The sequence below is a fragment of the Sciurus vulgaris genome (genome assembly GCF_902686455.1).
Source record: "Sciurus vulgaris genome assembly, chromosome: 12".
In the NCBI taxonomy this organism is placed as follows: Eukaryota; Metazoa; Chordata; class Mammalia; order Rodentia; family Sciuridae; genus Sciurus; species Sciurus vulgaris.
In genome coordinates this window covers 100,424,744-100,451,122 of record NC_136473.1, presented here as the reverse complement: position 1 = coordinate 100,451,122, position 26,379 = coordinate 100,424,744, and the positions used below count along the sequence as shown (strand labels likewise).

Below are 26,379 nucleotides of genomic sequence, written 5' to 3'. Positions count from 1 at the left end.
TTGATTCAATATTAAACCTCTGCAGCGAAGTTTTCTCCTTCTAACAATACTGTCTCACTTCCTTTTGACTCTTGGTAGCTTTCTTACCTGAGTGTTGCCAGGTGCAGTCCATGTGACTTGCCTCTAATACCTCCCTGAGCCTCAGCCTTCAGGGTGAGGTGGAGCTCACTTTCCTTGCCTGATGATCTTGCTTTGTGAGGTTAGCATTGGTCAATGTATACGAGGCCCTTTGCAAACCTGTCAGGTGTTAGCACCAGTGTAATGTTGAGAGAGTTTATAAATATCTGACACCTGCTAAGCATTACTAATTACCAGATTATTGCACTAAGTGTTATCCACGGATCATTGCATTTATTTCCCATGACAATCCTATGCAGATATACATTCTTGTTTTCTGCATTTCACAGTGGAGGGGATTAAGTTATGGAGAGGTTGACTCATTTGCCTGAGGTTCCACAGTGAGTGAGAGCTGGAGGCCTGATCAGAGCCAGTTTCCTCAACCACTGCAGCTAGGTAGTCTTTATATGAGCCCTTTTTTCCCCTTCTTAAATTTAATGGGTTCATATTTAAAAAATAAGATCTATAATATCTTCATCAAAACCTGTTTTCCACAGGGTGTGGTGGCACACACAGCTATTCGGGAAGCTGAGGCTGGAGAATGGCAAGTTTGAGGCCAGCCTAGATAACTCAGAGACACCCTGTCCCAAAGTAAAATAAAATAATAAAAGAAAAGGTCTGGGAATGTGCTTCAGTGGCAGGGTGCTTGCCTAGCATAAGTGACCCTCTGGGTTCATCTTCCTAATCTCTCTCTCTCTCTCTCTCTCTCTCTCTCTCTCTCTCTCTCTCTCTCTCTCACACACACACACACACACACCCACAATGAAACAAACAAAAACTCATCTTCCTTTGCCTGATTATAATGCTGATTTTATGCCAGTTTTGTCCCTAATACACATTTGGATTTATAATCCAGAAAAAAAATCTTAAGAAGGATTAATGGGGCAAAATTTTCCAACCAGCTTTTTGTGTGTGTGTGTGTGTGTGTGTGTGTGTGTGTGTGTGTGTGATGTTGGGGATTGAACTCAGGACCTATGCATGTGAAGCAGGCACTCTACCAACTGATCTACATCCCTAGCTCCTAACCAGCTTTTTAAAAAAAAAAAAAATTTATGTGTTCTAATTAGTTGTATATGACAGGAGAATGCGTTTATACATTTTGATAAATCATACATAAATAGAGTATAATCTTTCATTTTTCTGATTACACATATTGCAGGATCATATTGCTCATGCAGTCATACATGTACATGAGTTAATAGCCTCTGTTTCACTCTACCATCAGATATTCAAAATCATCAATATCCTTAAATTCACCTGATTTTATTTGTGCAAAAGTGGCAACCAAACATTTCAGATGGCCTGATTGATGGCATATGGAAAACCCCTTCTGACAGCCCCCACTTGTTCCCTGGGCAGATTTTCTGGTCAGGGGTCAGGTCAGCCTTCCAGCTGGCCACTCCCTGTCATTCAGGTTCCTTGGGTGTTCACGGTCTCCGTCCTGTTCTATCAGAGAAGAACATCAGAATGGGAACCCATGAACTGTGGAGGAAGTTTCTGAAAGGGCTAGAGTGATGTGTGTGTGGAGGGAAGCTCCATAGCCTTAAGCTCTTAGGTATTTGCCTAATGAGCTTCATGAAGGGCATCTGCCCACCATACTGGAGGGTGTTTTACCTGGGAGAACTGGATGCTGGTGTGGATGAGAATGGAGAATTAGAATGTACTTCTTGACTTTTAGAAACCAGACGGAGCCTCAGAAATTAAGGAGTGGATTTTAAAAAGTTAAAGGAATGATCTTTCCTTTCTGCTAACTTTGGATTGTATTTGCATGGACATTTGTGTTTGTGAAATGGCTGAGCCATATGGATGCACAGTGTGCATGTGTTCTGGTCTGTTGATAGGAGGAGCGGTTGAAGGATGTAGGCTTGTCTGGAGGTGGGGTGAGGGGGTGGATGTGGTAACATGAGGAGGTGGCAGGTTTGGGGAATGTGAGTCCATGTAAATTCAGAGGATCTGGGCATGTTGGCAAGATAATGCTTCTTTCTCATAGAGTTACGTATGTATGTATGTATTTATTTTTGAGATTGCCACCTGCCCCTCACCCATCCTGAAGTTCTGTGAATGAGGGTGCTTCTTCTCTGCGTAACCTCTTTCCCTGGTGATGATTAGAAAGTAGCAGATGGCCTCCCTGAATGCACAGGCTCAGAAAGACCAAGCTCACTTTTGTCACAAATATCAGTAGACAGACTCAAGACAGCAAAACCAAGGAATAGATGCTAGGCTGTTAGAACTGTCCGGCTGCTTTCCACACTTCTGCTTGAAAGAGGCTGGGTTCAGAAGAGCCCTGCACACTCATGAGGTCTATCATCTCCCTTTTTCTTTTATCTTCATCTATTTTTATCCTTTTCACCAACGTTCTACAGAGACTGTCATCTAGGGCTGGGGAGCTTTTATTCCCAGGCATTATACCGGGGAATAGATGGGGGAAACTAACATTCAATGAAAGCCCATTGGGTGATGGACATGCTACAGTGTGCTTTAGAGGCATATATGATTTAATCCAACCTTGTGTGAAGTGAAAATCGTTCTCAGTTTATACATGATTAGCTCAAGGTCATGGTTAGATGTGGTCTGACCAACTGCACTAGCAATTCTTTTTCATTTGCGCCATGCTGACTTGGCCAGACCAGAATTAGGTGGGTATTCTTCCTAACTATCTATTTTAGGGGGACTCTGTGTACTGCTGCATGTATGTGTGGCATGCAGCAGGCATGAGGCTATTCCCGTGGAAGAGGGAAGGATCAGCAGGTGGGAGAAGAACAAGGATCTTGTGCCCATCATCAGGGTCATCTAGAAATTGATCTGAGATATCTTGCCCTGTGTCATTGAAATGTGAACTTGGGGTGGAATCTGGGAACCTTTGCTATTTTGTCTTCCTCCTTCCCCCAAAGTTCCAGTGCCACACTACCTTTGCAGCTCTGTAGAGGACCTTTGATTTGAAAATGTCAGTTTTCTTTCAATATTAGCACATCGAGTCCATTTTCTTTTTTCCAGCCCTTAAAGAAGCCTCCCTCAGCCCTCTCTGTTCCAGGGTACCCATCGTGTGAGTTGAAGTGCGGAGGTGGCAGCTTTCCTGACTTTTCCTTGAACTCCGACTTATTGAATGCTTCTGTTTTTGCAGCTTTTTAAGGAAATGGGGGCAGGGAGTGGTAAGGAGGCTGTGGAAAAGACTCATGTCCTCAAAGAGTGTAGGAAAGGTTTGCAGAAGGTTTATGGAAAAAAAAGCAGCCTATGTCCATCCCCAGGCCACCATGATGAGGACTCTCACTTTTCACTGACTGTCTGCTAGGGAAGTTTCTAGCTAATCCAGCTGGTCATGGAACGCCTCTTGAAAATTTAGAAATATTTCTATGGACTTTAGTCACTTTCAAGGGGTTCCTAGCTGTGCCAGAATTTTCATTTCGAATGTCATTGCCGGGTGTTGTCACTAGTAACTTCACCAAAAGTGACTTCTTCCAATTGTAATAATGAACAGGCTTCCTTTCTCCTTCACTTTCCTTTCCATAATGTTCCCTGTTAGCATCAATGGATAGTAGAACATTAGAGTTACATGGATCTAAGAGAAATTCTAATCAGACCCTTACATATCTGTAAGAAACCCGAGGGCCACAGATACTGGGACACTTGCCACGAGCTGCACTGTAAATGGCAGAGTAGAGAGGAGAACCCAGGGCTCCTAAGTGTGGGTCTCCTCTCATCACCTTTTCTCTTCTCTTTCCTCCAGACCCTTCCTCTGCTCAGTCATTATTCCTCCAGCCTCTTCCTTTCTTCTGAGACTTTTTTTATTCTTCTATCGGTTAGCAAGTGTGTTTTGGGTATTTGTCTTGGAACACAGGAAGCTAGATACAAGGATCATGATTAACAAGAAAGGACTTAAATACTAAAATAAGTAGGAATGGACATGAGGAGGATTGTTGTAATAATGGCACAAATCCAGTGAGGCTTGGAAACAATGATTCAGGACAATGCTTAACATTTTTCTTTCCCAAAAATGTCACTGGAGAACTGTAGGATATGAGAGTAGAGGACTCAGTAGCCAGTGGACTTCTGCCCAGTATAAAAACCAAGAACAGGTCTCAGCAGCTGGAAGGATGGACCGATGCTCAGGCAAGTGCCCATCTCTGAATGTTTGCTAGGCTCTTCAGCGGCCCTGGGAAAGGCAAGCTATCCAGACCCTACCTCAGGAGGTGAGTTCTTTAAGAACAATTGAGTGCTCTTGGGAAAGAGGAAGAAAGCTCATATAAGAATAGCCTCCTTTTTTAGAATCCTCAATTCAAGGTAGGAAGCCAGGGAGTTTTTTGTTTGTTTGTTTGTGGTTCCGGGCATCAAACCCAGGGCCTCCTACCTGCTAGGCAAGCTCTCTACCACTGAAACTACACCCCCCCCCCCCCCCGGGGGTTTTTTGATTATTCTTATGATAGTTTCCCAAGATTTTCAGGTTACAGAACTGAGAGTTGGGAGGGGATCTGGAAAAGTCTCATTCCTTTATATCTGTAAAATGGGAGAGTTAGCAGCACTCTAAGAAGATTTATCTATTCTTATCCTGTGCTTCTGGGTTTTTTTCCCCTCTGTTTTAGTTGTAGGTTTCCACAATACCCTCATCTTTTTTTTTTTTTTTTTTTTTTTTTTTTGTGGTGTGGAGGATCAAATCCAGGGCCCCACACCTGCCGGGCGAGTGCTCCACCACTGAGCCGCAACCCCAGCCCCCGCCTCTGGGATTTTAGCTTATGCAATTGTTATTGCACAGGTTAGCTTTCATGGTGTCCAGCATTGAAAGCAGGGTTCCCTTCCCTAGGTGTACATTAGAATCAGCCTGGGAACTTCTAGAAATGCTGACGTTCAGACTGTAGCCAGGGTGCTTCAGAATTTCTGGAGGTAGGATACTGTGTCCTTAACTTTTCAAAGCTTTCCCAGTAAGTCTACACTTTAGCTGAGGCTGAGATCCACTGATCTAGAGTGGAAGGTGAGCCTTTTACCTGACTTATTTCTACTCCTTTTGAGTGTGTTTTGATCACATGTCTCTTGCAGGCTGTGGTGAAATAGCAGGAGCCCCTTGGGTATGCGGTAATCCAGCCTGAGAGAAGAGGGTGATTCATTCTTTTACGTTGCCCTGTTTTGGCAAAACCATTCACCTGTGGCTGCTTTGGGCATACGAGCTGCATAGGTAAGAGCTTTCTGTGATGACATGATGCTGCAGACTTCCTGGTCTGAATAAGGGGCAGTTTGAGTCTGAGGACAGAATGAGTCATGCTTACCCAGGAGGTGCCCAGTAAGTGACTGAAGACTCATTGGCCTTGCTCCCTACCCATACCCTTAGGATTGTGAGGGTTGACCTGGCACAAGAAATGTCACATATGGAATCTCTTCCTCTTGACAATCTCCCAGAGTGCTGTGCTGGAACTGGCACGTCCTGCGTGTCTTCCTCCTCCAAATTCCACGTTTAGTGACGTAACTCAGTAACTAGAAATTGGCCGCAAAGAGAGTATTTACACCCTAAAAATTGGCAAATGTTACACCGAAGGGCTTTTCTCTCTGATGTTCCATATTTATTAGCGCCACACTTCATTTACTACGTACAGTAATCCATTCACTGGTGTGTGGAGCAGCAAAAGTACTTCTTCTATTGCCCCAGGTCTGCCTTTGAGTGGGTCTCACTCTTTAATTTAAAGAAAATTAAAGCCCCTATTACAAGCCACCCCCCTTGGATAATCAAAAGCAGCTCTGATGTCTCTCAAATCTTCCCTTTCTGAGTTGAGTATCTTTACTTCCTCCAACATTTTCTCATGTGGCTTTCATGCTCAGTGGGTATCTTTGAACCCTGGGAGACAGTTGCAGAATTTTCAAAGGAAAGCAAACATTCTCCCAGAGGTGATCTATGGACTCTTTCACAGAAAACTTTGCATTTTCTTCATACATTCTGAGGACCATCTGACATCCCATGACACAAGAGTTGGTAGGAAGTGGGGTATGTGCTCTGGATGCAGCTGCTCCTTGTGGCTCAGTCTTTCCCTAAAGTACTGTTGCTGTCAGAACTCTTGATGGGCTCAAATTTGTGAGAGCATCATCAAAACACAAATTCTGGTTTCTGAAACAGGTAATTTCCCTGCTGATGTTTTGTTGTCTTTCAGAGGTTTTTAACGTTCCCCTTTTCATTCTTTGCTATTCCATAGCTTTCAATCATTTGTCTCCTGATCACCAAAACTGTGTCGAATGACAGCCTTTTGAGTCCAGGATCCAGCCAGACACGTAACAAGTGAATTTGTTAAGACTCCTCCAGCTGACCGTAACTGAGGGCCACGGGCAGCCAAGAGAGGCAGGCAGCAGAGCTGTCTTCTTCTCAGATCCAGCATCTGCCCTCCTTTGGGAATTGGGTGAGGAGGGGTATAGAGCTGACCCTCATAATTATTCACAAAAAATGGCAACAATGTGACCTTCCTTTAGGAAGTGGGTCTGGTCACAGGAGTCCGTAGAGGTCTTTGGTCTGAAAGCAGTGAGAGGTGGCATATGGCTTCACAGCTAATAATAAAAGGACAAAGCTCAGGATCTCTCTTTTTGAGTCCATTGACCTCCATAAGAGAGCAGGGGGACTGTTTGGGTAAACAGGAAGCCCTTTAGGAGTTTTTTTCTGTTATATTCTCAACATTGCTCTCTTTGTCTTTCATTCATTAGGGTTTAAGTCTTTAGGAGTAGCTGCAATGGCATTTCCATCTTTTTAACAGCCAGAGAGAAAAAGAGACGGGGGAGAGAGAGACAGAGAGACAGACAGAAAGGTAGACAGCAGATGAGGAGCAAGAGACAGGGAGAGAGAGAGAGAAAGAGAGAAAGAGGGGTGTGCATGTTCAGGATTGCCTGTCAGATGGTGGATTTGAACAGAGGCAGCTGTTGTCATGGTGATGGCAGGTTGCATCCCACCACCATGGAAACCAGAGTTAAAAAACTGATGTTAAGGCTTAAAGTCACATGAGGCATTTTTGTTTTGTTTTGTTTTCAAAAAAAAAAAAAAGAAAAGGGATGTGGTTTTTCTATCTGATCTTTCTTTCTTCTTTTTCTCTCTTTTTTTTAAAGACAAGATTGGGTGGTGAGAAAAACTGCCCTAAGGAAAGCAATGAGATAATGACGGGGCAACCTGGAGTATGCAGAGCCTTCCTGCCCATTTTCTGCTTGTTAACAGTGCATTTCTCCTGCCAGGGGTGAGTGGGTGGGTGGGTGGGGGATACAGTGTGGTTTTCCATTTGCCATCAAATTTGTGTAGTGATAATCACACACCGGGAGGGGTAGAGCCTCAGCCCCACTGCCTTCCAAGGTGATGTATGGTCTACCCCTGCGGATCGGCCCAGGATCGAGACTGGGAACCTGAGAGAGGAGATGGAAATGGAGTTGAGGCCATGACTAACTCTGAAAATGAAGGTGGCCCATATGTTGATAAGTCAGAAAATGAGCATTTCTTTTGGGGAAATTGAAGAGTTCACCTGTAGCGCCTCAGAACCCCAGGGAATCCTGGTCTGGAATGGTCTCCTTTCGGCACTCCATCTTGCCATAGGAGTGAGTGCTCAGAAATCCAGATGGCGCACACGGAGGAGCTCATTCTCCTCTGGACAGGGACTCCTTGCATCGGGGCTTGCTGCCTGGACTGGGCCCTCCCACCTTGGTGGTTTGCTGAGAGGCATTGGGATGCCCTCTTGGAACTCCAAGAGTTGCCTGCACTTGTGTAGATAGGTTAGGTGGGCCTTCCTGGAAGAACACCTGCCTGCAGGAAGGGGAGGAAGACCACGGGAGGTGCAGATGCTCTGCTGAAGCCATGGCCAGGGCGCAGGCGCTGCCTGTGTTTTAGGCCCAGGCCCTATCTCTTTGATATTACTCGTCCCTCCAGGGCAGATGTATCTTCCTCAGCAGGGCCAGGCGAGGGGGATGTGATCTCACCAGCATGATCTCACTGCATTTCCATCAGGGTCTACAGGAGCCAGAGCCAACTTCTGTGGCGGTTCCAGCCCTCCTGTTCTTCGCCTTGGCCTTGGGTGTGATTAATGCCGCTTCTAATCATGGAGAGAGATTGCGTCAGAGCCATCAGCTTCATAAATCCTCCTCTGGGCACTGGTGTTTGGATCTGCTTTCCATATTCCCAGGAGGTTCTGGGCCAAATTTCTTTGCTGTCTTCCCTAAGCCCATTACCATAATTTTCTTTTAAATTCCTTATTGGGGTGGGTTGCTTCAATGTTTGCCCATGGCTGCAAACAGCCCCCTCTCCCCTCCCTGGGCCGTGACCACTGACAGATGCTTTTTCCAAAGCTTTGAGCCACAGCAGATGCTTCCAGATTGATTTAGTAGGATAATGAAGGCGACTGTGCATTTGTGTAGTACCTTGCAACTTTCAGAGGGTTTTCATACTCATGCATTATTTTAGGCATTGATCCTTTTGTGTTTTTTGCTTGTTCCATGAGCACGGGTAGTGGTGGCCTTCGTCTGACTCATGAGTGCTGTGCTGGGACAGCTTTTGCAGCGAGAGCCTGGCTGTGTTTTCTCATTGCCAAGTTCCATTTCCTCCATTGTATTCTAGTTCTTGAGGAAGATCCTGATTTCTTTTATTAAAAAAAAAAAAGCATGGAAGCCTTACATAGTTATATTTCACTATCCTTCCTATTTCAAATGCCCCCTTCCTTGGTGTGGAGCTTTTGAAGGAATGGCGGGATAGAGCGGTTCTTCCCCAAGTACTATTGTTTGAGTCAACACCATGTGTTGGACTGATATTCATGGGCGGGCAAGGAAGGGGTAGAAAGATGAATGTGAACATGAACATGAACACAGAGGTATCTAGACTATCCTCTGACACCATTGCGTCTCTTAGAATTAAACATCCCAAATCAGGAGGCTGAAGGGAGGAAAGGGGAGGGGTGTCCCTGGGGAGACTGTTCGGGACTTGGGGGGATGGGTGGAAATGGGTAAAGGAGGCTGAGATCTGCCTCCCAGAGACCATGGGTTCCTCTAGACATCCCAAGGAGGTGCTCCTGAGCTCTCAGCACATTTAGCTGCTTAGGTTGTGATATCAGGGGCTCTGGGAGGCAACAGCTGAGAGCAGAGGGGTCTGGGCAGCATCTGGGTGGTAATGGAGGTGCAGGTCTCCCCTGGGGCACTCCCCATGTGCTGTCTGTGGCCTAAGTCCTGTCCAGGCCTAACCTGCACACCAGAATCTGAGAGGTAGAGACTGGAGCAGCTCTGCTGGGTGAGGGCAGTAGAAAGGCTGAGGTGTGGGCAGCCCCTGGGCTCTGTGGGCAAGTAGACCTGCCCCGCCAGAGCTATTGGTCAGCCCTTTCCCTTGCCCCAGCTTTCTGTGCTCAAGAAGGAACTGAACAAATGACAGGTGTGCTGGCCGAGTGGGGCTGCTCAAATTAGCTATGTTGCTAAGGAAACAAGTCAACTGGTTGAAGGAAGGAGCATTGGGTAGAGGAGATAAATCAATAAGTGAACCTATTTTTATCATTTCCCTAATGATTGTCTTGAAGCTGCTAGACAGGCAAGGGAAGGGAGAAATTGCAGTCACACAAGTCCTCATTAGCCGGCTCAGAGGGACAGAGCAGAGAAGGGGTGTTTGGGAAGGTTGCCAGGAAAGTTTATGAAGTGAGGCTCCGAGAGAGACTGCAGACAGGAGGCGAAGCCTCTCTGCAGTTTTCCAAGTGCTTTCCTGATCAGTTCTTCATTTGGTCTGGTCCGCCCCCTTTGTTCTCTGGCATTTGATCTCAGAAATCTTGTACCGATTTCCATGACCAACACCTTCCTCTGTACCCTCAGGTTGGGGTGTTTCTTTCTGTTGGTTTGGTGTTTTTCGTAATACATATTGCTTTAATTCAATTTATGATTATAAATCAATATGTGCTCATTATAACACTCAGACAATGGATCAAGGAGGAGAGAAGAGAGTGAAATAGCCCCACTGCCCAAAGAAAACTCATTATCCTTCCTTCAGGAAGAACTCCTCCCCCCTTTCTGTCTCTCTGTGAACATTAAAGGGATCCTCTCTGCATGCTGGTTTCTTTTCTTTTCCTTTTCTTCTAATAGATAATGTATGCCCACAGTATACAGTACAGAAACTTCAAGTGGGTATACAGTGTAGAGAGAATATGGGATTCTTTTTACAAGGATGATTTGGGCCCTGGTTTTCTTGTGCTATTCATTGATCAACTGATTATTAATTTGTTGACCTACTAAATAATAGTTTTGGATGTCCACTATGTGTTCAGCACAGTGCTGGACAACAGGGACTCGGGAGTGAAGGAGATCTGCCCTTGGCCCCCAGGCCTCCCTGCGCCACCAGCTCATTTGTTCAGGATCTCAAAGCATAAGCCATTTGGGCACCAAGGGTTGGAAATTCTCCTTCAAAATATGCTTTGTGTCAGGCACAGACTATTAAGGCAGTCATTGAATTCCTGGACAGAGAATCAGAGTCTCATTCTGCCTGTGATTGCCATGGGGGGTGCTGTTTGGGAGGCCATGTTGACGTGGAGCATCCTTTGACCTTTCCAAGTCTCGCCTGCAAGGTACGTTAGCTCAACTTGGGGGCCATTGTTTGCAGTTCAGCTCTTCCCTGTGGAGACTAGCAGAGCCTCTGTATATATTTTCATGTATATATTTATATACCAACAAGCTAGTGATCACTGTATTCACATTTGGGTAAAATAAAAATTTTAAGTTTATCATCAACAACACTTTTAACCCAGGAAGAACTCGGATACCTGCTTTTGAAAAAGGAAGCAAGTATTTTGAAGAGGAATGAGGACATTACCAAAGAGGAAAAAATAATCAATGCCATTGTATTCACTGCTAATTCTAATAACAGATATATTTATGTTAAGCATTTTTCAGGAATTATTTTCTTCAATCACCAGGTTACATATCAGGTGTTTAGTAGCATTCCCATTTTCAGATAAGAATGCTGAGGTGTAGAGTTAAATAGCCAATTCAAGGCCACTGAGCTAGTCAGATTTCAAATTCAGATGGTCTGACTCCTGGCCAGAGCTTTTAATCATGATCCTAATTGCTCATAGATGTGATTTTCTGATGCCTCATGTCCTGTGTATGAAGATAAAGTTGTCTGTGATTGTGACGAAGGCTGGCAAGAAGAAAGGGAGTCAGCCTGCAGTGGTGGAGTGAACAGGAGCCCTGGCCTGAGCCAGAGCTCCTTTATAATGGATCCCCTATGGAGCTGCTCCTCCAGGGGACCCCTCTCCATTCCTTCCTGCACTAAACATTTATTAAGCTCCCACTGTGTACCAAGATCTCTGCTGAGCTCTGCCACTGATGAATGATGAATACCTGTTTTCTTCTCCCTCCTAGCACCCAGGGGCACTCTGCCACTGAATTGCAACCCCAGCCACTGCTTATTCTTTATTTTGAGATAGGTCTTGCTAAGTTGCTGAGGCTGGCCTCGAACTCGCAATCCTCCTGCCTCAATCTTCTGGGTCACCGGGATTATAGATGTGCACCATTAGACCCAGCAAACACCTGCTTTCAAGGTGTAGTTTCGTTGGGAGATAAAGAAAATAAGTAATAAAAAATTATGCCATGTACAGAGAAATGAGGCACAAGGAGAAATTTCACAAAGTGACATTTCAGCTTGGACATGACATATGAGAAGCAAGGAGGAGAAAGGCCATGCAGGCAATAGAAAAAGTGCCAAGATGTAAAATATCTTTTCTTGGAGGCTTCCTCAGAAAGGGAAGTGGAAAAGAGGTTCAAACAACAACAACAAAAAGGATGTAATGTTGAGGGGCTGGGGCCCAGGCATGTTGCTGTTTTCTTCTGCATCCCTTCCCTGAGATTTTCCATTCCTCCCCTTATTTCATCTAACCCACAGACATGTGGGATTTCTGTGGTCTCATCCTTGTTTCCACATCAGAATCTTACCTCAATTTTTTTTTTTGGTACTGGGATTGAACCCAGGGACACTTAACCATGGAACCACATCCCCAGCTCTTTTTTATATTTTATTTAGAGAGAGGATCTCACTGAGTTGCTTAGGGCCTAAGTTGCTGAGGCTGGCTTTGAACTCACAATCCTCCTGCCTCAGCCTCCTAAGTCACTGGGATTACAGGCAAGTGCCACCACGTCCAGCTCACCTCATTTTTTTTTAAAAATTTGTTCTAATTAGTTGTACGTGTAGTAGAATGCATTTATGTAGTTTGATAAATCGTAGATAAATGGAGTATAATTTCTCATTTTTCTGATTGTACATATTGTAGGACCACATTGGTCATGCAGTCATATATGTACATGATGTAATGATGTCTGTTTCACTCTACTGCCCTTACTACCCCCAGACCCCTCCGCTCCCTTCATTACCTGCTCTACCTCATCTAAAGTAACTCTATACCCCAGAATGAATGCATCTGGAGTTCTAGATCTGCAAAACCTCAGGGACATCCCTCTGCGGGGCATGTGCATTTGTAAAATTTTTAAGCCAAAGGTTTGCTTCTCTGAATGGGTCTTTATACATTAGACAGTAGGCAGAGGATTTGTCTGGGACAGGAAGTAGGACCAGGGTCCTTCCAGAATCTGAATTCAACTCTCACTTTTTGATTCTAGCGTCTGGGGCCTTGGGCAGCACTAGTCTTGGAGACCTTGTGACTTTTCAACCATCAGATACTTGGCCAGTGACAGGGAACTGACTCATTAGCCACTGGGGCCATGGGCCCTCCTCCTGGGCTGACTATCCTTCAGGGGTGAAGGCCACACTTTCCCAATAAGCCTCTCACATCTGCATTTCGACTAGTTGAGCTTCAAGTTCTTCTCAGGGAGCTACAGATGGAAACAGTCTGGCCAGGAAGATGCAGGTGGGGAGGAGAGAGCAAGGAGTGAAGAGTGGGGCTGGTGGGGAGCTACAGCAATCCAAGTGGGCATCGCTGGGCAGGGTGTCCTCGGGGGTGCACAGCTGCTGGAACCTGTCTTGCCTGTGATCTCAGCACTGGGAGCTCATGTGCTTCTAGGCTGTGGTTAGCACGCTCAGGCTTTTAGGGGAAGAAGGCTCCACAAAGTGTCGCAGACCCAAGCAGCGCCATGAGAGCTGGTGGCATTTGTAGCTCAGTTCCAGGTCTGCCTTCCCGGGCAGGCCCTGGCCGCTCAGAGGTGCTGAGTGGGTTTCTGAGCTGGCGTGGAGTGCTTGAAGCCATGCAATGGCCGGTGAGGCCATACCTTTAGCAAGGACAGAGGGTGATAAGAAGAGGCACTAGTTTCCCGTCAGAGCCACCAGCCTGCCTCCTCCTCCTCTTCTTGGGGACTGGCAGTGAGACTTGCCCAATGACTCAGGGCTCTCTCCAAGTATTTTTCTGTGAACATCACTCCCGAGGGGTGCTCTGAAAAATGGGATCTGTGGTAAAACAAGTTGGGATATTCTGTGTTCTGTTCCCAGTTCCCTCCCTCCCTCTTTCTGTGTGTGTGTGTGTGTGTGTGTGTGTGTGTGTGTGTACAGGTGTATACTGTATACAGTGGCATCAAAAGAAGTACTGGTGGGAAGAAACCCGCTTACCTCTGCTGACCCAAGCTTTCCCTCATTGCTGTCCTTGTGACCTCCCGTAGCACTGGTGTTTTATAGCCTCCATGGTAGGAACAGTGCCCTAAACGTGCTCCACTTCTGTTGTCATTCATCAGGGCCTTGCAGGCCTGTTGGCAGGTCCCTTTCTGGGCTGACCACCCAGGCCCTTTTCAGGGATGGGCGTAGGTTCCTCAGTCATGGTTCATTTTGCCAGATGAGTCCGGGGATTCTGGGTTTTTGCACCAGGCCCAGGACAGCGTGGCATGTTCAGGGGTCTTGTGGGATACCAGGATCTGGCGTGGTCCCTTGTCACTCTACATTTGAGAGCTCTGAGTTAGAGTCACCAACCATGGTGGAGAAGAGTGCTCCTCTGTGATCAGTGGACTCTGGTGGCCTTGACAGGGTGTGGGTAGGGGGTCTTGTCCTAGGAGGGTGGACGTGCAAGCTGGGTGTGTTCCTGCAGCATGCTTCGCTCTCAGGGCAGTGGGGGAGTGGCCAGGGCGGTTGAGGGACTTCCCCACAGTGAGGCGCCCCTCCCACTGGGAAGGCTTAAGCAAACACAGCGGGATGTGGAGCCATGGTCTGCCTTGGAGGCCCTCCGAGGAGGTCCCTCGGGTTTTCAGATCCGGTGGCTGGGCCACAGGGAAACAGGTCCACAGAGCTGTTCCTGAGGTCGAGGTGCGGTGGTACTGGAGACGTGTGGGAAGGAAGGACAGCCAGCTGCTGGAGAATGCCTGTGACTCAGGGGTGCACAGTGACGGGGGAGGGAATGGCACTGCCAAATGAGAAGTAAAAGGACTTGAGTTCCCAAGCAGCCTGTTACCTCCCCCCGCAGCCTCCATGCTAGCACCCGGTCCAGAGCAACTGGTTTGGCCCCTTGCATCTACGTGCATACTGGCCTCTGCCCACAGAGTGCCTTGTGTCCAGCCCTTTCCCCAGATGTCCTGAGTGCTCATTTAACATTGTCATTGACACAAATATCACAGCAGGGAAGGGATGGGGGGCTCCTGGGGATATATTTATGGTTTGCTCTTTTACTGGAATTGGGGGCTCCAAGCCCTGTGTACATCCTACAAGCCAGCCTAGGTCTGCGAGGAGACAGAAGAATGGTCCCTGCCATTCTCTCCTTTTGCCAGGTCTGCTACTCTTCTGCTGAGATTCTGGAATCTTCCGGAGCACAGGTTGCTCTGCAAGACCAGTCACCATGTCTTGCATGAGTTTGTCATAACAGTAGCTGCAGAATGAAATCCCAACCTGCAGAATGACTGGGCTCTGGAAGCCAGTGATTCCCTCTTTCTCTCTTTTCTAACAGTCACCTCACCTCCCCCGAGCTTGCAGCAGAATCTTCCTGCAAGAGTCAGGATGCCAGACTTGAGTCATAGTCCTGTTTTTCAAAAGGGCAGAGAGAGCCCCTCACCTATCTTCAGAAAAACATAACAGAAAAAAATCTGCATTTATTTAAAGATTGGTTCCTAGAGAACTGAACTTGGCCATCTTCAGTTCAGACTCGGGCTATGTCTTTCTGTTCCCTATGGAGGTGAAAGCTTAGGAGGAAGTGAGCGGGGGTGGGGTGTGTACGAAGCAATCTTCTCCTGGCCTCATGAAGTATTTTTCTGAGTTTGATATTAAAGTAGAAGGGAGCTGATACGAGGAGAGCAGTTTCTTTCCCAGGGGGCTTTTCTTTCACTCAGTCCTGCGGAGATTGTAGAGAAAGCTCCAGGTGTGATTACCAGAGGGCAACAGACAGTCACAACTGGGTGTCTGCTGAAGCGTGATTACACGATCCAGGGGTTTGCTGTGGCATTAATCATGCTTCCCCTTCTTCCCTGCCCCTCGCAGCCCAGGGTGGTTCCTGGGTTTGTCTTGGAATTTACTCGGTGACTGTGTCTGCCCTGTGCCCGACTCTCTTATTCCCTGGCTATGTCCTTCTCTTCGAGAAGACACTTTGTGTTCTAGACCAGTGCCAATGGCCAGGTTTCACAGGGTAAGAACCACGCACTGTTCTGCTTGCCAACACGAATCAGGCAAACTCTAAGGCCCCTTGGGGTTGATAAAGCTTGTGGGCTTCTGTGCACCTCCATCTTGGAGGTGGTATTCCCTCTCTCGGGTGAATTTGTTCCTTAACTCCTCCCTTCCCACGCCATTTGAGTACATGATCCTGGCCACCATCATCGCCAACTGCATCGTCTTGGCCCTGGAGCAGCATCTTCCGGAGGATGACAAGACCCCCATGTCCCGAAGACTGGTATGTGCTTCTCTCCTTCTAGCCTTTCTCTCTCTCTCTCCTCTTCCTTGGTTCCCTTCTCCTTAGCTCCATTGCCCTCCCGGCTCCCCTGCCAACCCCATTCCCCCACCCCACCCCCTGCAGTTCTGTGAGGAGTTTGTTCTTTGCCAAGGGACAAGTTAGCAACAAACCCCTCAGGGACTTACAGGGAAGAGAGGGCACTGCAGACACTCTTGTGTATGCTGCGTGGCAGCCAGGCGAGAAAGAAGGGCAGGCACGAGGGCTTTATGCCTCATTCCTCTTTCCTAAGGGACTTTTGAAGTAGGAGGAGAAAGGGAGGGAAGAGGAGAGAAGGAAGCTCAGGACGTGTGTGTTGGTGCTGAAGTCCATTTTCTCCCTTAAGAACTGATTCACGTGTCTAAGGTATTGCTCCTGAAGAGAGCAACAGACTACTTCAAATCCAGATGTGCTGGTGAGTGACTGCAGACTGATTGCCTGGGCACCAGAGCCCTGAAGTCCTCACGTGGTATGCAGACCAGTGGCAGAGAAGCCAGCTCATTCAGGGCAAAGCCAGGGCCACCGTCAGGGACCCTGGGCGTGACCCCACGTCTGTCCATTTCAGCATCTGGCCCCTTGCTCCATGAGTCACAGAACATCTGTAGCCCCAGTTTCTTTGTGCCCTTCAGCACCCTCGCTTTCTACCTGCATGGGGCTGGCCCAGCACAGACAGGTGGGAGGTGGCCTGGGTGAACCTTTGTGGGTGTCTGATAAAGTGCAGTCCTTGCTTACTGCTGCCTTTGCTCTTGTCCCCACAGGAGAAGACAGAACCATATTTCATTGGGATCTTCTGCTTTGAAGCTGGGATCAAAATTGTGGCTCTGGGGTTCATCTTCCACAAGGGCTCATACCTCCGCAATGGCTGGAACGTCATGGACTTCATCGTGGTCCTCAGTGGGTGAGTCCTCTCCCTCGCTCTGCTTCCTCGTGAGTGTGGGGAGCTTGTGGCGTCATGAAGTGGCTGTGCAGGGAGCCCAGGGTGGAAAGAGAGCAGAGTGTGAAGCTTGGAGAAGAAGTAGTTTAAGATTCCCCCGGGGGCTGCTTGTTAGGTGACCCTCCTGGTGAGGAGTAGGGGCAGTGCCTGTGGCCTTAGGCAGAGGCCGTGGGACTCCCAGGCAGCCCTGGCTTCCCATTCTTGCTCAGCTGGCTTGCTGAATACCCACTTCTCTGGGGAGGGCGCCATTCACTGGAGCACACAGCTTGCCCTAGCCTGAGAGGCCACTCCAAGGAAGAGCCCAGAGATGCAGGCAAGGGCAGTTTTGTTGGGACTTGGAGAAGACCCCAGCCATATTTTCTGAACTGATAATTAAGACTCATGTACTGACAATAGAACTTTTTAATGATTTGCAGATTGATCAATAGCATAAAATTGAATTACATTTAAATGTCTGACAAGTCATTCCTTGGAAATTAATATAGTAATGCTATATTGGGACTAACCCAGTGTCACAGGAGCATATGTGATGGCAGTATGTTTAGTTAAATATTTGATAAATCTCTCCTAGGGTATGAATTGAGTATGAGGACATTGGGCTGACCCAGTGCCATTGGCAGCGGTGGATCTGGGCATGCTGCCTGGGGCTTCTGTGGCTTGTGGGTCTTTGTGTCAGATGGTTCTCCGGCCTGTGGGACGGGCAGTCCCGTGAGGGTGTGGCAGCCAAGGGTGTGGCATGGAAATTCTCTTATTCAGCTGCTTAACAGACAGCTGTACAATATGGAGAGGAAAAGAAGAGATGGCATAGAAAACTGAGTTGGAGGAAATATGTAGTCCCTATTATGACTGACTAAGAGGAGAGGGGAGAAGAGAGGAACTCTCCCCACGTAATAATCGGGGTCAGGGGAGGTGAAGTCTGGGAAGAGTAAGGGCTTGGAAGCCACCACATCTATTCATTGTCTTGTGGATGAGACACAAGACTGATATTTTTAACCTTTAGACCAGTTGTGATTAAATGAAAGAGAAATAGTTGAAGATATAATGGATCGAAATATAGATTATAAGCAACCCAATGTTAATTAAGGGAATGCATAAAGAGTGGCCACAGGCCACTTATCTGTTGCTGCACAAAAGGATTTTATAGAGCTTGTTTTTCTAAAAAGAAAAAAAAAATCCCCTGCATTTTAGTATGATTTAGTAAATGAAGATACATTTTGTACATAGTGTTGCAGAAGTACATTGTCATAGAAAATGCAGCACACCTGGACAATGTTTTACATGACACACAGTGCATTAGCAAGGGCTACCTGAGAGTCTGAGCCATTTAAAAACACTATGATTCTGTCTAGAAGAAAAGGGCTATAGTGTATGTGTGTGAAGAGGGCTTGTGCTGAGTTCTACATGTTGAGAGACCATTTGAAATTTCTTGTCCAGTCCACTTATTTTTATCCTAAACTATTATATGTCCACTAAAGAAAATACAGAAAAATCAGAAGAAGGATTAAGAAAAATTCCAAGTATTTTGTGGTGTTTGCACCCAGCCCTTTAATGCCAAACACACTTTCTTTTAGATGCTTGTAATTTTGCTGACTTTCTCAATAGAGTACAAGCATCTCACATCTTATTCCGTATTCTGGTAAAAATCTGTAATGACTGATCAGCAGTTCGTTAAATAGATGTACACAGCTTCTTGTTTTTGTGATTATTTGACACTTAGATTGCCTTCTGTTTTTTTGCTGTGATAAATAATGATTAAAGATGCTCCAGTATATGTCTTTTGTATGTCACATTTTACCAGATGTTTTGACAGGGTAAAATGCAGTCAGCCTCTGTTTCAGTGGATTCTATGTAGTGGTTTCAAGCCAGCAGGGACACAAAATATTCAGAAAAAAATTGAGTCTGTACTGAGCATGCGTAGACTTTTTTTCTTGTCATTATTCTCTAGACAATACATTATAACCACTCGTTAGATAGCATTTAATGGTATTAGGTGCTGTAAGTAATTTAAAGATGATTTATAGAGTACAGAAGGTAGGGTATGCCTAAGTTTTATGTAAATATTATTTTATTTTATATAAGATATGTGAGTGTGTGCAGGTTTTGGTTCCCTAAAGGTCTTGAAACCACCTCCTGTGACTGCCACAGGTCAACTGTACTTCACAGGGGAACTGCTGTTCCCATGTGGGGTCTGGGAAATATGATGGGTGAGGGGAGGTAGAGGAACCAGACCATTTGACTGGACAAGAGAAGGCCAAAGGGACTGTAGTAAGGGTTGTCATGCTGTTGAAGGACTAGATTCTTGGGGACCACAGGGCTCTTTGGTTGAAAAGGCATTCCTTGCCTGTGTGTCCAGGTGATGTCCAAGAGTGGGTGCAGGTGCTGAGCATGGCCAAGTCAGTTGTCCTGCCTGGCTGTCTGCCCAGCCTTCTCATCTCCCTCTCCTAGTGGCTCTTCAGACTTTGCTGGCTGTGTGGTGGCTTTGCTGGCTCCTCCTTTCCACCTGAACCAACAGGGTTTTGTTTCTGGTCCCCATCCAGACCTACTGTTTAGCCTCCTGCCCAGCATCTCCAGGTCTCTTTCCCCTTAATTCACATGTGAAGAGACTCCAGGCAAAGGGTTGGCACTCTTGCAGCCCTGCTGAGGGCTGAGGCTGTGGTTTTAGCTTCCAGAACAGATGATCATATTTGGTATTACATTCACAGGGAGTATTCCTCTACCACGTCTGGTCCCCTCTAGGATGCACATCATCTCTGAATCAACCTGCATCTTACAGTTGGGGCATGGCAGAGTTTAATTAGTGGTGTGTCGCTTCCTTTCTTTCTTAGTGGTACATTAAATTATGGGATATTTTACCATTGTGAGGGTCTTAGTTTTAATGAAACATGTTGTAATGCCAACCTAGAGAGGCAGACAGAGCAGACTTCGGGGATGAGTCATCTGGTGTTCTGAGAGGTTAAGCCATTTGCCCCAGATCACCTGCTTGTTGGCAGCGGAGCCAGGAGTTTGAATCATGGCCTCTGATCCAGGGCTGATGATTTTTACCCCTGCCCCAGGCAGCCTCCTCTCCAATACCCTTTTGCCTTCCTGAACCTGCACCTGCAGTGTAGTCCCGGCTGACAGCTCTTACTTCCCACCTCATCTCCAGGTGTCACCTCACATTTTACTCTGTGCACAGGAGGAGTGACAGGTGCTGGAGCATGACACAGTGCCTCAGGGCTGAGGCTGCACAACGTCTCAGCTCCCAGTGTTGATGGAGCGGAGGAGGAAGGTGGGAAGGGAGGCGGGTACTGCAGTGTCAGGCAGCTGGCTCAGCAAAAGACCTTTCATCTTGGACCTTTGCTAAGGGACAGATATTTGGGAGGCCTGGGTCACCACCTTTTGACTGCCATATTGACTGTCTAAACTTTATTATTCTTAGGCCTATATGTTGAGGGTGTTCGTGGTTCAGAAAGTACATTTATGTTTATTACTTCATCTAAGGAATATTCTGCCTCTATTTTCTGCTGCTATAGCAGAATACCTGAACTGGGTAACTTATAAAGAGCAGAGGTTTCTTACAATTCTAGAGGCTGAGAAGTCCAGAAAATTGGCACTGGCATCTGGTGAGGGCCTTCTTGCTGTGTCATAACATGGTGGAGGGCATCACATAATGAGGACGCTCATATCAGAAAGAGAACAAAATCAGCTGAACTCATCCTGCATCAGGAGCCCATTCTGCCATAACTAACCCACTATGCCAATGACAGCCTTAGTCTATTTATTATGGCAGTGCCTTCATGACCTGGTCACCTCTTAAAAGTGCCACCTTTTGGTACAGTTACAATGGCAATTAAATGAGTTTTGAAAGGGACATTCAAACCACAACAGGGATCTTTTAAAACTTTTTATAGATGAAGAAACTGAGGTTCAGGGAGGGCATGTGACTTGGTATTAGTCACTAGACCCAGAACTTGAGCCAGCTGTCCTGGATCCAAGTTCCCCCTTCAGTATTCTTCATTGCCACACCATCTGTCACCTCACAACCTCCAGGCACTGTGGTCCCAAGGCTCTTGGAGTTCACATTCCTTTGGTCCCCTTGAGGCAGTGTGTGTTGGGGGCCAGGGAGGGGCATAATCAGGCCAGTGTTCCCAGACCACAGCTGGAGCTGCCGGTTTGAAGAGGGCAAGAGCCCATGTGTTCCTCTTAGGACTTCTCTCTATGACTGAGAAGGCATCTTACTTAACTCTTGGCATAATGTGGTTTGATGCATAAAATCTAGGTCAGAAGGTCCAGCTGATTTTGTTACTAATTGGCTTTTTTATTCACTCATTCTTTCACCTTATACATTATACACCTTATACATTTCACCATTATACATTAGTCTTATAAGAAATTATAAACCTGAAGTGGATGGACAATGAGGAGGAGCATGAAAACTTAAGGGCACCCCTAGTCCATGGGCAAGAACAGGGAAATGGGGGCAGGCCTGTGTCTCAAGACCTCGGTTCAACTCTGTGTGCCCAGTGTCTGGCATACAGTTGGTATTTAATAAATGCTAACTGGATTGAGTACTTGCTATTCCCTAGATTCTCCTGTTGTCTGTAAGATACAGAGGAGAGTGCTGAGAGCTGCCCAGGTCTGAGGAGAGAAGGGCTGTCTGTGCCCACACCTTCCCTTTGGTCTCCCTGGGTCCCCTGTCCACAGCTCCACATGCCCAACCTGCTCACATTCTGATTTCTAGGGAAATGGAAGCTGGAGCTCACTCTTTAGGCCATTTAAGAGGTGTTGGGCTTTTGGTCAACTGGGCCTGCTTACCATGTTCTCAGCTTACCACATGGCGAGTGCTTCCTGGGTGAGTGGGTGAGGTCAAGACTGAATTCTGAACAACTTGAAAACATAAAATTTGAGCTCTTTCTTTCCACATTATTTAGGATTATATATATGTCAAATGTAATTGCTATTGTTTCTGCATCCCAGATATGACTCTCTTTAATTAAATATAACAGTTGTGTTTTTGAGGAAAAAATAAAAAAGGACTGAATTGTGAAGAGCCAACCTTCCAAAGGCAGCTGTGGGAGGGGGTGGGGGAGGGGCAAAGGGAGGAGAAAGCTGCAGTCAGTGGCACATCACCTGGCAGTTGTCATATAATACAAGTTGGCACGTATTGAACCATGTGGCAAAGACTGCATTTTATAAATATTATTTCTAATCCTAAAATGTGGCCCCGCAAGGTAAAAATTGTTAGGTTCAATTATTACCCAGGTCCGTCTTAGAGATGAGTAAGCTAAGGCACAATTTAAGCGGCTTGCTCATGTCTAAATGGTTGGTATAATAGTCTCCCTCTATCCACAGATTTGCTTTTTAGTTTGTTACCTGTGAGCAACCACAGTCTGAAAACATTTAGTTGAAAATTCTAGAAGCAAACAATATGTAAGTTTTAAAAAGCCATTCTGAGTAGCACGGTGAGATCTCGCTCCATTTCACTCCATCCTGCCTGGGGCATTCATGATTCCTTTTTCCAGAGTGTCTGTGCTATATACGCTACTTGCCAGTAAGATACTTAGCAGCTGCTCTGTTATCAGACCCACCTTCATGGTAGGAATCGTAGTGCTTGGGTTCAGTTTACTCTTATTTTATTTCACAATGGCCCCAAATGGCAAGAGTAGGATGCTGGCAGTTTTATTACAGTGCATTTTATTAATCATTCCATTTCATTATTTTGTTATTATTGTTAATCTTTGATTATAATTAATAAATTTATAATCATAAATTTATAAATTAAACTTTATGACAGGTATTTATATGTAGAAAAATCCAACATATGTGGAGGTCAGTACTATCTGCAGTTTTAGGCATCTACTGAGAATATTGGAATGGATCCTAATAAGGATTAGGGGATCAGTTGTATATGATAAAGGCATCGTTTGAGCCCAGGTCTGTTTGCCTTTAGTGCTGGGCGACCTCCCTGAGTCACACTGGCCCCTGAGCTCTGAAATGGCGCCCGCTGTTCCTGTACTGCTGGGAAAGTGTAGCATTCTTGTTTCCCTTGTGTGTCTTCAGGTTCAGGTGCAAAATGGAAGGTGTGCTGGCCTTTGCGTTCAGGGAATCTTATTCCCCAGGTATGTCAAAGTGCTGGTTACATCACAGAGCTACTCTTGAATTCAGGGCTCCGCTTATGTGGTGGACTCTTACCGTCTACTTTCCCACCAAATACAAGCAAATGAGCTCAGAGCATGCTCTGCCTCAGTTTTGCCAGCTTTTTGGACTGAGATGACCTCTTTTGGTTATTCTCCAACTGTGGGGGACACAGTGCAAGCTCTGGAAGCGGGCATGCGTGTCTGCCCACAGTCAAGGTCATCACCCCAGGCCCAGGAAGTCACTTGAGAGATACTGTTGAGTACCTACGATGTGCAAGGCACACTGCTAGGTCTGGGTGGGTAAATGTAAGTGTCCCCACCAGGGACAGTTAGGCCACATGTCATGAACCCCAAGAAGAAGGGCATCTGACCTTGCTCTGAGGTGCTGGGGAGAACTTGAAGGAAGTAACATTTAAGTGGAATGTGACTCATTCCATGTGGGACTTAGCTGAACAAGGAAGGAGAAGGGCTTTGCTTGGAGAAAGGACCTGTGTACAAATGCTTGGAGGATGGGCGGTATGGAGAGACACAGACGGACAGGAGGCCCACTCCAGGAACTTGGGGGAGGGAACCGTAGAGAGCTCAGGGGTTGGGCCATGCAGGGGAGTGCATACCGGAACCAGGGGTGCAGGGAAACCCTGAAAGCATTGCGCAGAGGGTGGAATTCTAGTTCTGACTCTGGATGCTGCATGTCTTTTTCATTTCCTTTTTTCTCCCTGGAATCACTTGAGGAAAGGCATGGAAAAGAGAAGGGACCCATCTCTCCATCTTTGGCTGCAGTTTGGAAGAATGTGCATAAGCTAGCAGAGAGAGGGAGACAAAGGGAACTGGGGAGAAGGGAAGAAGAGCCAAGGAGCTGCCACCCTGCATCCCCAGCTTCTTGCCAGTGGTATATGCAGAGTGGTTTAGCCCGAAGCCTGTTGGTAGGAGGATGATATCTGGAGCTAAATATATATCAATAGGTATTTTTAGCGGGTTTTCTGTAAGAAGGCTGCCCTAACATATGAGTTTCCCTAGCAGCTAAAGATCGAGGAAAGCACAATTTTCCTCTGGGAGCATTGTCTCTCTAGTGCTGAGAATGTGGGGGAGGTGTTGGGAACGCAGTCCCGGGGGCCCCTGGCCCAATTCACCAACCAGTGGTGACAGTGCAAGAGCTCTGGGGGTTCTATAGCTTCTCCATCCGGGGAGCTGGCGGGAGTTTGCAGACCTACCATTTGCTCGCCCTTTCTGCTGTAGGTGGGCGGAGCCGGTAGGTGGGGGCAAGGAAGGAGTTGTTGGAGGGACATGTTGGGGCTTGTCATTTTGGAAATGGGAGACTGAAGCTGAGTGAGGAGACAGGAGGGACTGGAACCCAGGCAGAAGACCAACAGGAACGCAGCCTTGAGGCTGAGGCAAGAGTTCTGGAGTTCTTAGGCTTCGCTGCTCAGATTTTTCTCCCAGCAGAGTTGGTGGCTGATGCCCTGACAGACCTCCACCTCCTCCCTGGCTTTTTGTTCGTCTCTGGCTCCAGGCGGGGGGATTGCATTGCTACACATGACATCTTCTGTCGGAACAGTGCCGTGTTCCAGGGGGCTGCCCCCCAGAGGAGTCAAGGTGGAAAAGATGAGGTCAGGACGCAGGGTTTTGTTTGTTTGCTCTTATTCTTTGTTCTTAGAATGCAGAAGTTAGATTCAAGGGACGAGGTAGGCAAAGGCAAAATGTGAAACTCAAAGGTGTCTGCTTAGCTCTCTGCTGAGGACAAACCCAGTGGCTCCAAATGTGAGTGCCAGTTAGAAGCTGACTGGTCATTTGAGCTGGGATGATTCCTTGGGTGGTGGGCAGTTTTTTCTCATATATGAACTTTGTCTCTTTTCCATATTGAGATGCCTCATGGGTCACCTGAACAGGTATTTCTTGTGTACCTAGAACATAGTAAGGTTCTAGGTGTAAGACATTGGTGTTGGATGGTTTTTCATTCCTGAAAGACTTCTTGTCACCCCTGTTGGTAGCATCAAAATCTGGAGAGAACAGAGTAGGACCTGAATTGGTTTTGATGTCAGCAAGGAGGAAGCTTCAAAATCCCCAGGTGGTTTAGTTTGGGACACTTTTTCCCTTGCTGTACATTCACTCAGGGTGATTTAAGGAGAGAAATTATGGAAAGGTGGTTTCTGAGTCAGACCACCCTCCTGGTCCTGGAGTTCCTATCTTAAGGCAGTGAAATGCATACACTCATCACATGCACAGGTGTATATGGAGAGGGAGGAAGGAGAGGCGAAAATTCTGAGGCATGTTTGCAAAATAGACGACGGATATAGTATCGGTGCTCATGCTACAGATTTCCAAGAAAGAATTGAGAATTAAAAAAGAGCACTTTAAGTTTTCATTCTCTGGATGCAAAAGCATCTCCTGGCTTAGGTAGAGGTGTGTGCACTTGTGTCTATGGTATAAATCTGGTCCACAATCAAGTAGAGATGATCCAGTGTGAACTGTGAAAACACAATGGCATTATTTAATGCGTGTGCAACTGAAGTCAAGAAGTAGCAGGTATGTTCAGCGCAGAGTGGTTTTCAGAGGGGAAGGGTGAGGTGGGACAGTGCAGACGATAGGATAAACAGGGTGTGCTTCCAAAAGAGAACAGGAGGACAGTTCAAGTTTGAAGCTGTAAAGCTCAATTGCTGAATTTTAGATTTGAGAGAATGATCAATTTGCCCAACTTCCCTTCCTTCAGCAATTTTTTTTTTTTTCAGAGAAGAGAAAACTGAGATGGAGTTACTTCCAGGGTCTTAGAGAGAGGATGTGCAAGCCATCCTGGAACCTGTTTCTGTAACTCCAAATCCAGGCCCCGTTTGCAGTTACGGTCTACTCCCCTTGGAGATGGGAATCTGCTGCCTTTTGGTTATGATTTCAGCCATCAAGAGTGGGGTGTTAAGAAATGAGATTCTCGATTTTTTGGCTGGAACCCATATGCGCAACTTACATGGACACAGAGCTTAATTTAGTGAGCTGACTGATTCAGAGCCCTGGGTTCTGGTGCTGGCCCTCCATTCCTTCTGTGCCCCAGGTGATGCTACACCTGCTCTGCTTCAGTTTCCGTTGCGCAGTTTCGTTGGTGGACTGAAGGTAACACCTGCCCTCACTGCCTCATCAGGTCTCATGAAAAGCAAACTGGATAGCAGCAATGCTGATGGGGACAGCTCCCGTTTTACCACCAGCTCACACATCTTATTTTAAACGTGGAAGCCTTTGCGTATGCAGTTGCTTATACAGCCAAGCATGGCTTCAGGAGCGGGTAGCTCCTGAGAAACATGTCGTTAGGCAGTGTAACATCAGGCAGGCATCGTGCATGGCTGTGACCTCACTAGGCACACTGTCACACACGTGGTCCATAGACAGGACTGTCTTCCTGCCACACATGACTGTATTATTTTAAATA

General features: G+C 46.6%; 1 protein-coding gene across 4 annotated transcripts in view; it reads left to right on the top strand.

The window, feature by feature from the left end:
• The window catches only part of CACNA1E (calcium voltage-gated channel subunit alpha1 E), a 439,155-nt gene that overhangs the window by 156,530 nt on the left and 256,246 nt on the right, over window positions 1–26,379 (top strand). For 2 of the 4 annotated variants that reach the window (XM_079106942.1, XM_079106940.1), the window contains exons 1-2: window positions 15,462–15,881; window positions 16,676–16,815. In XM_079106942.1, coding sequence (XP_078963068.1) covers window positions 15,789–15,881; window positions 16,676–16,815 — 233 coding nt within the window. In that variant the 5' untranslated portion in view covers window positions 15,462–15,788. Of the gene's footprint in view, window positions 1–15,461; window positions 15,882–16,675; window positions 16,816–26,379 lie in introns of those variants that run through there. The other 2 variants (XM_079106943.1, XM_079106941.1) reach the window with 2 other exon arrangements.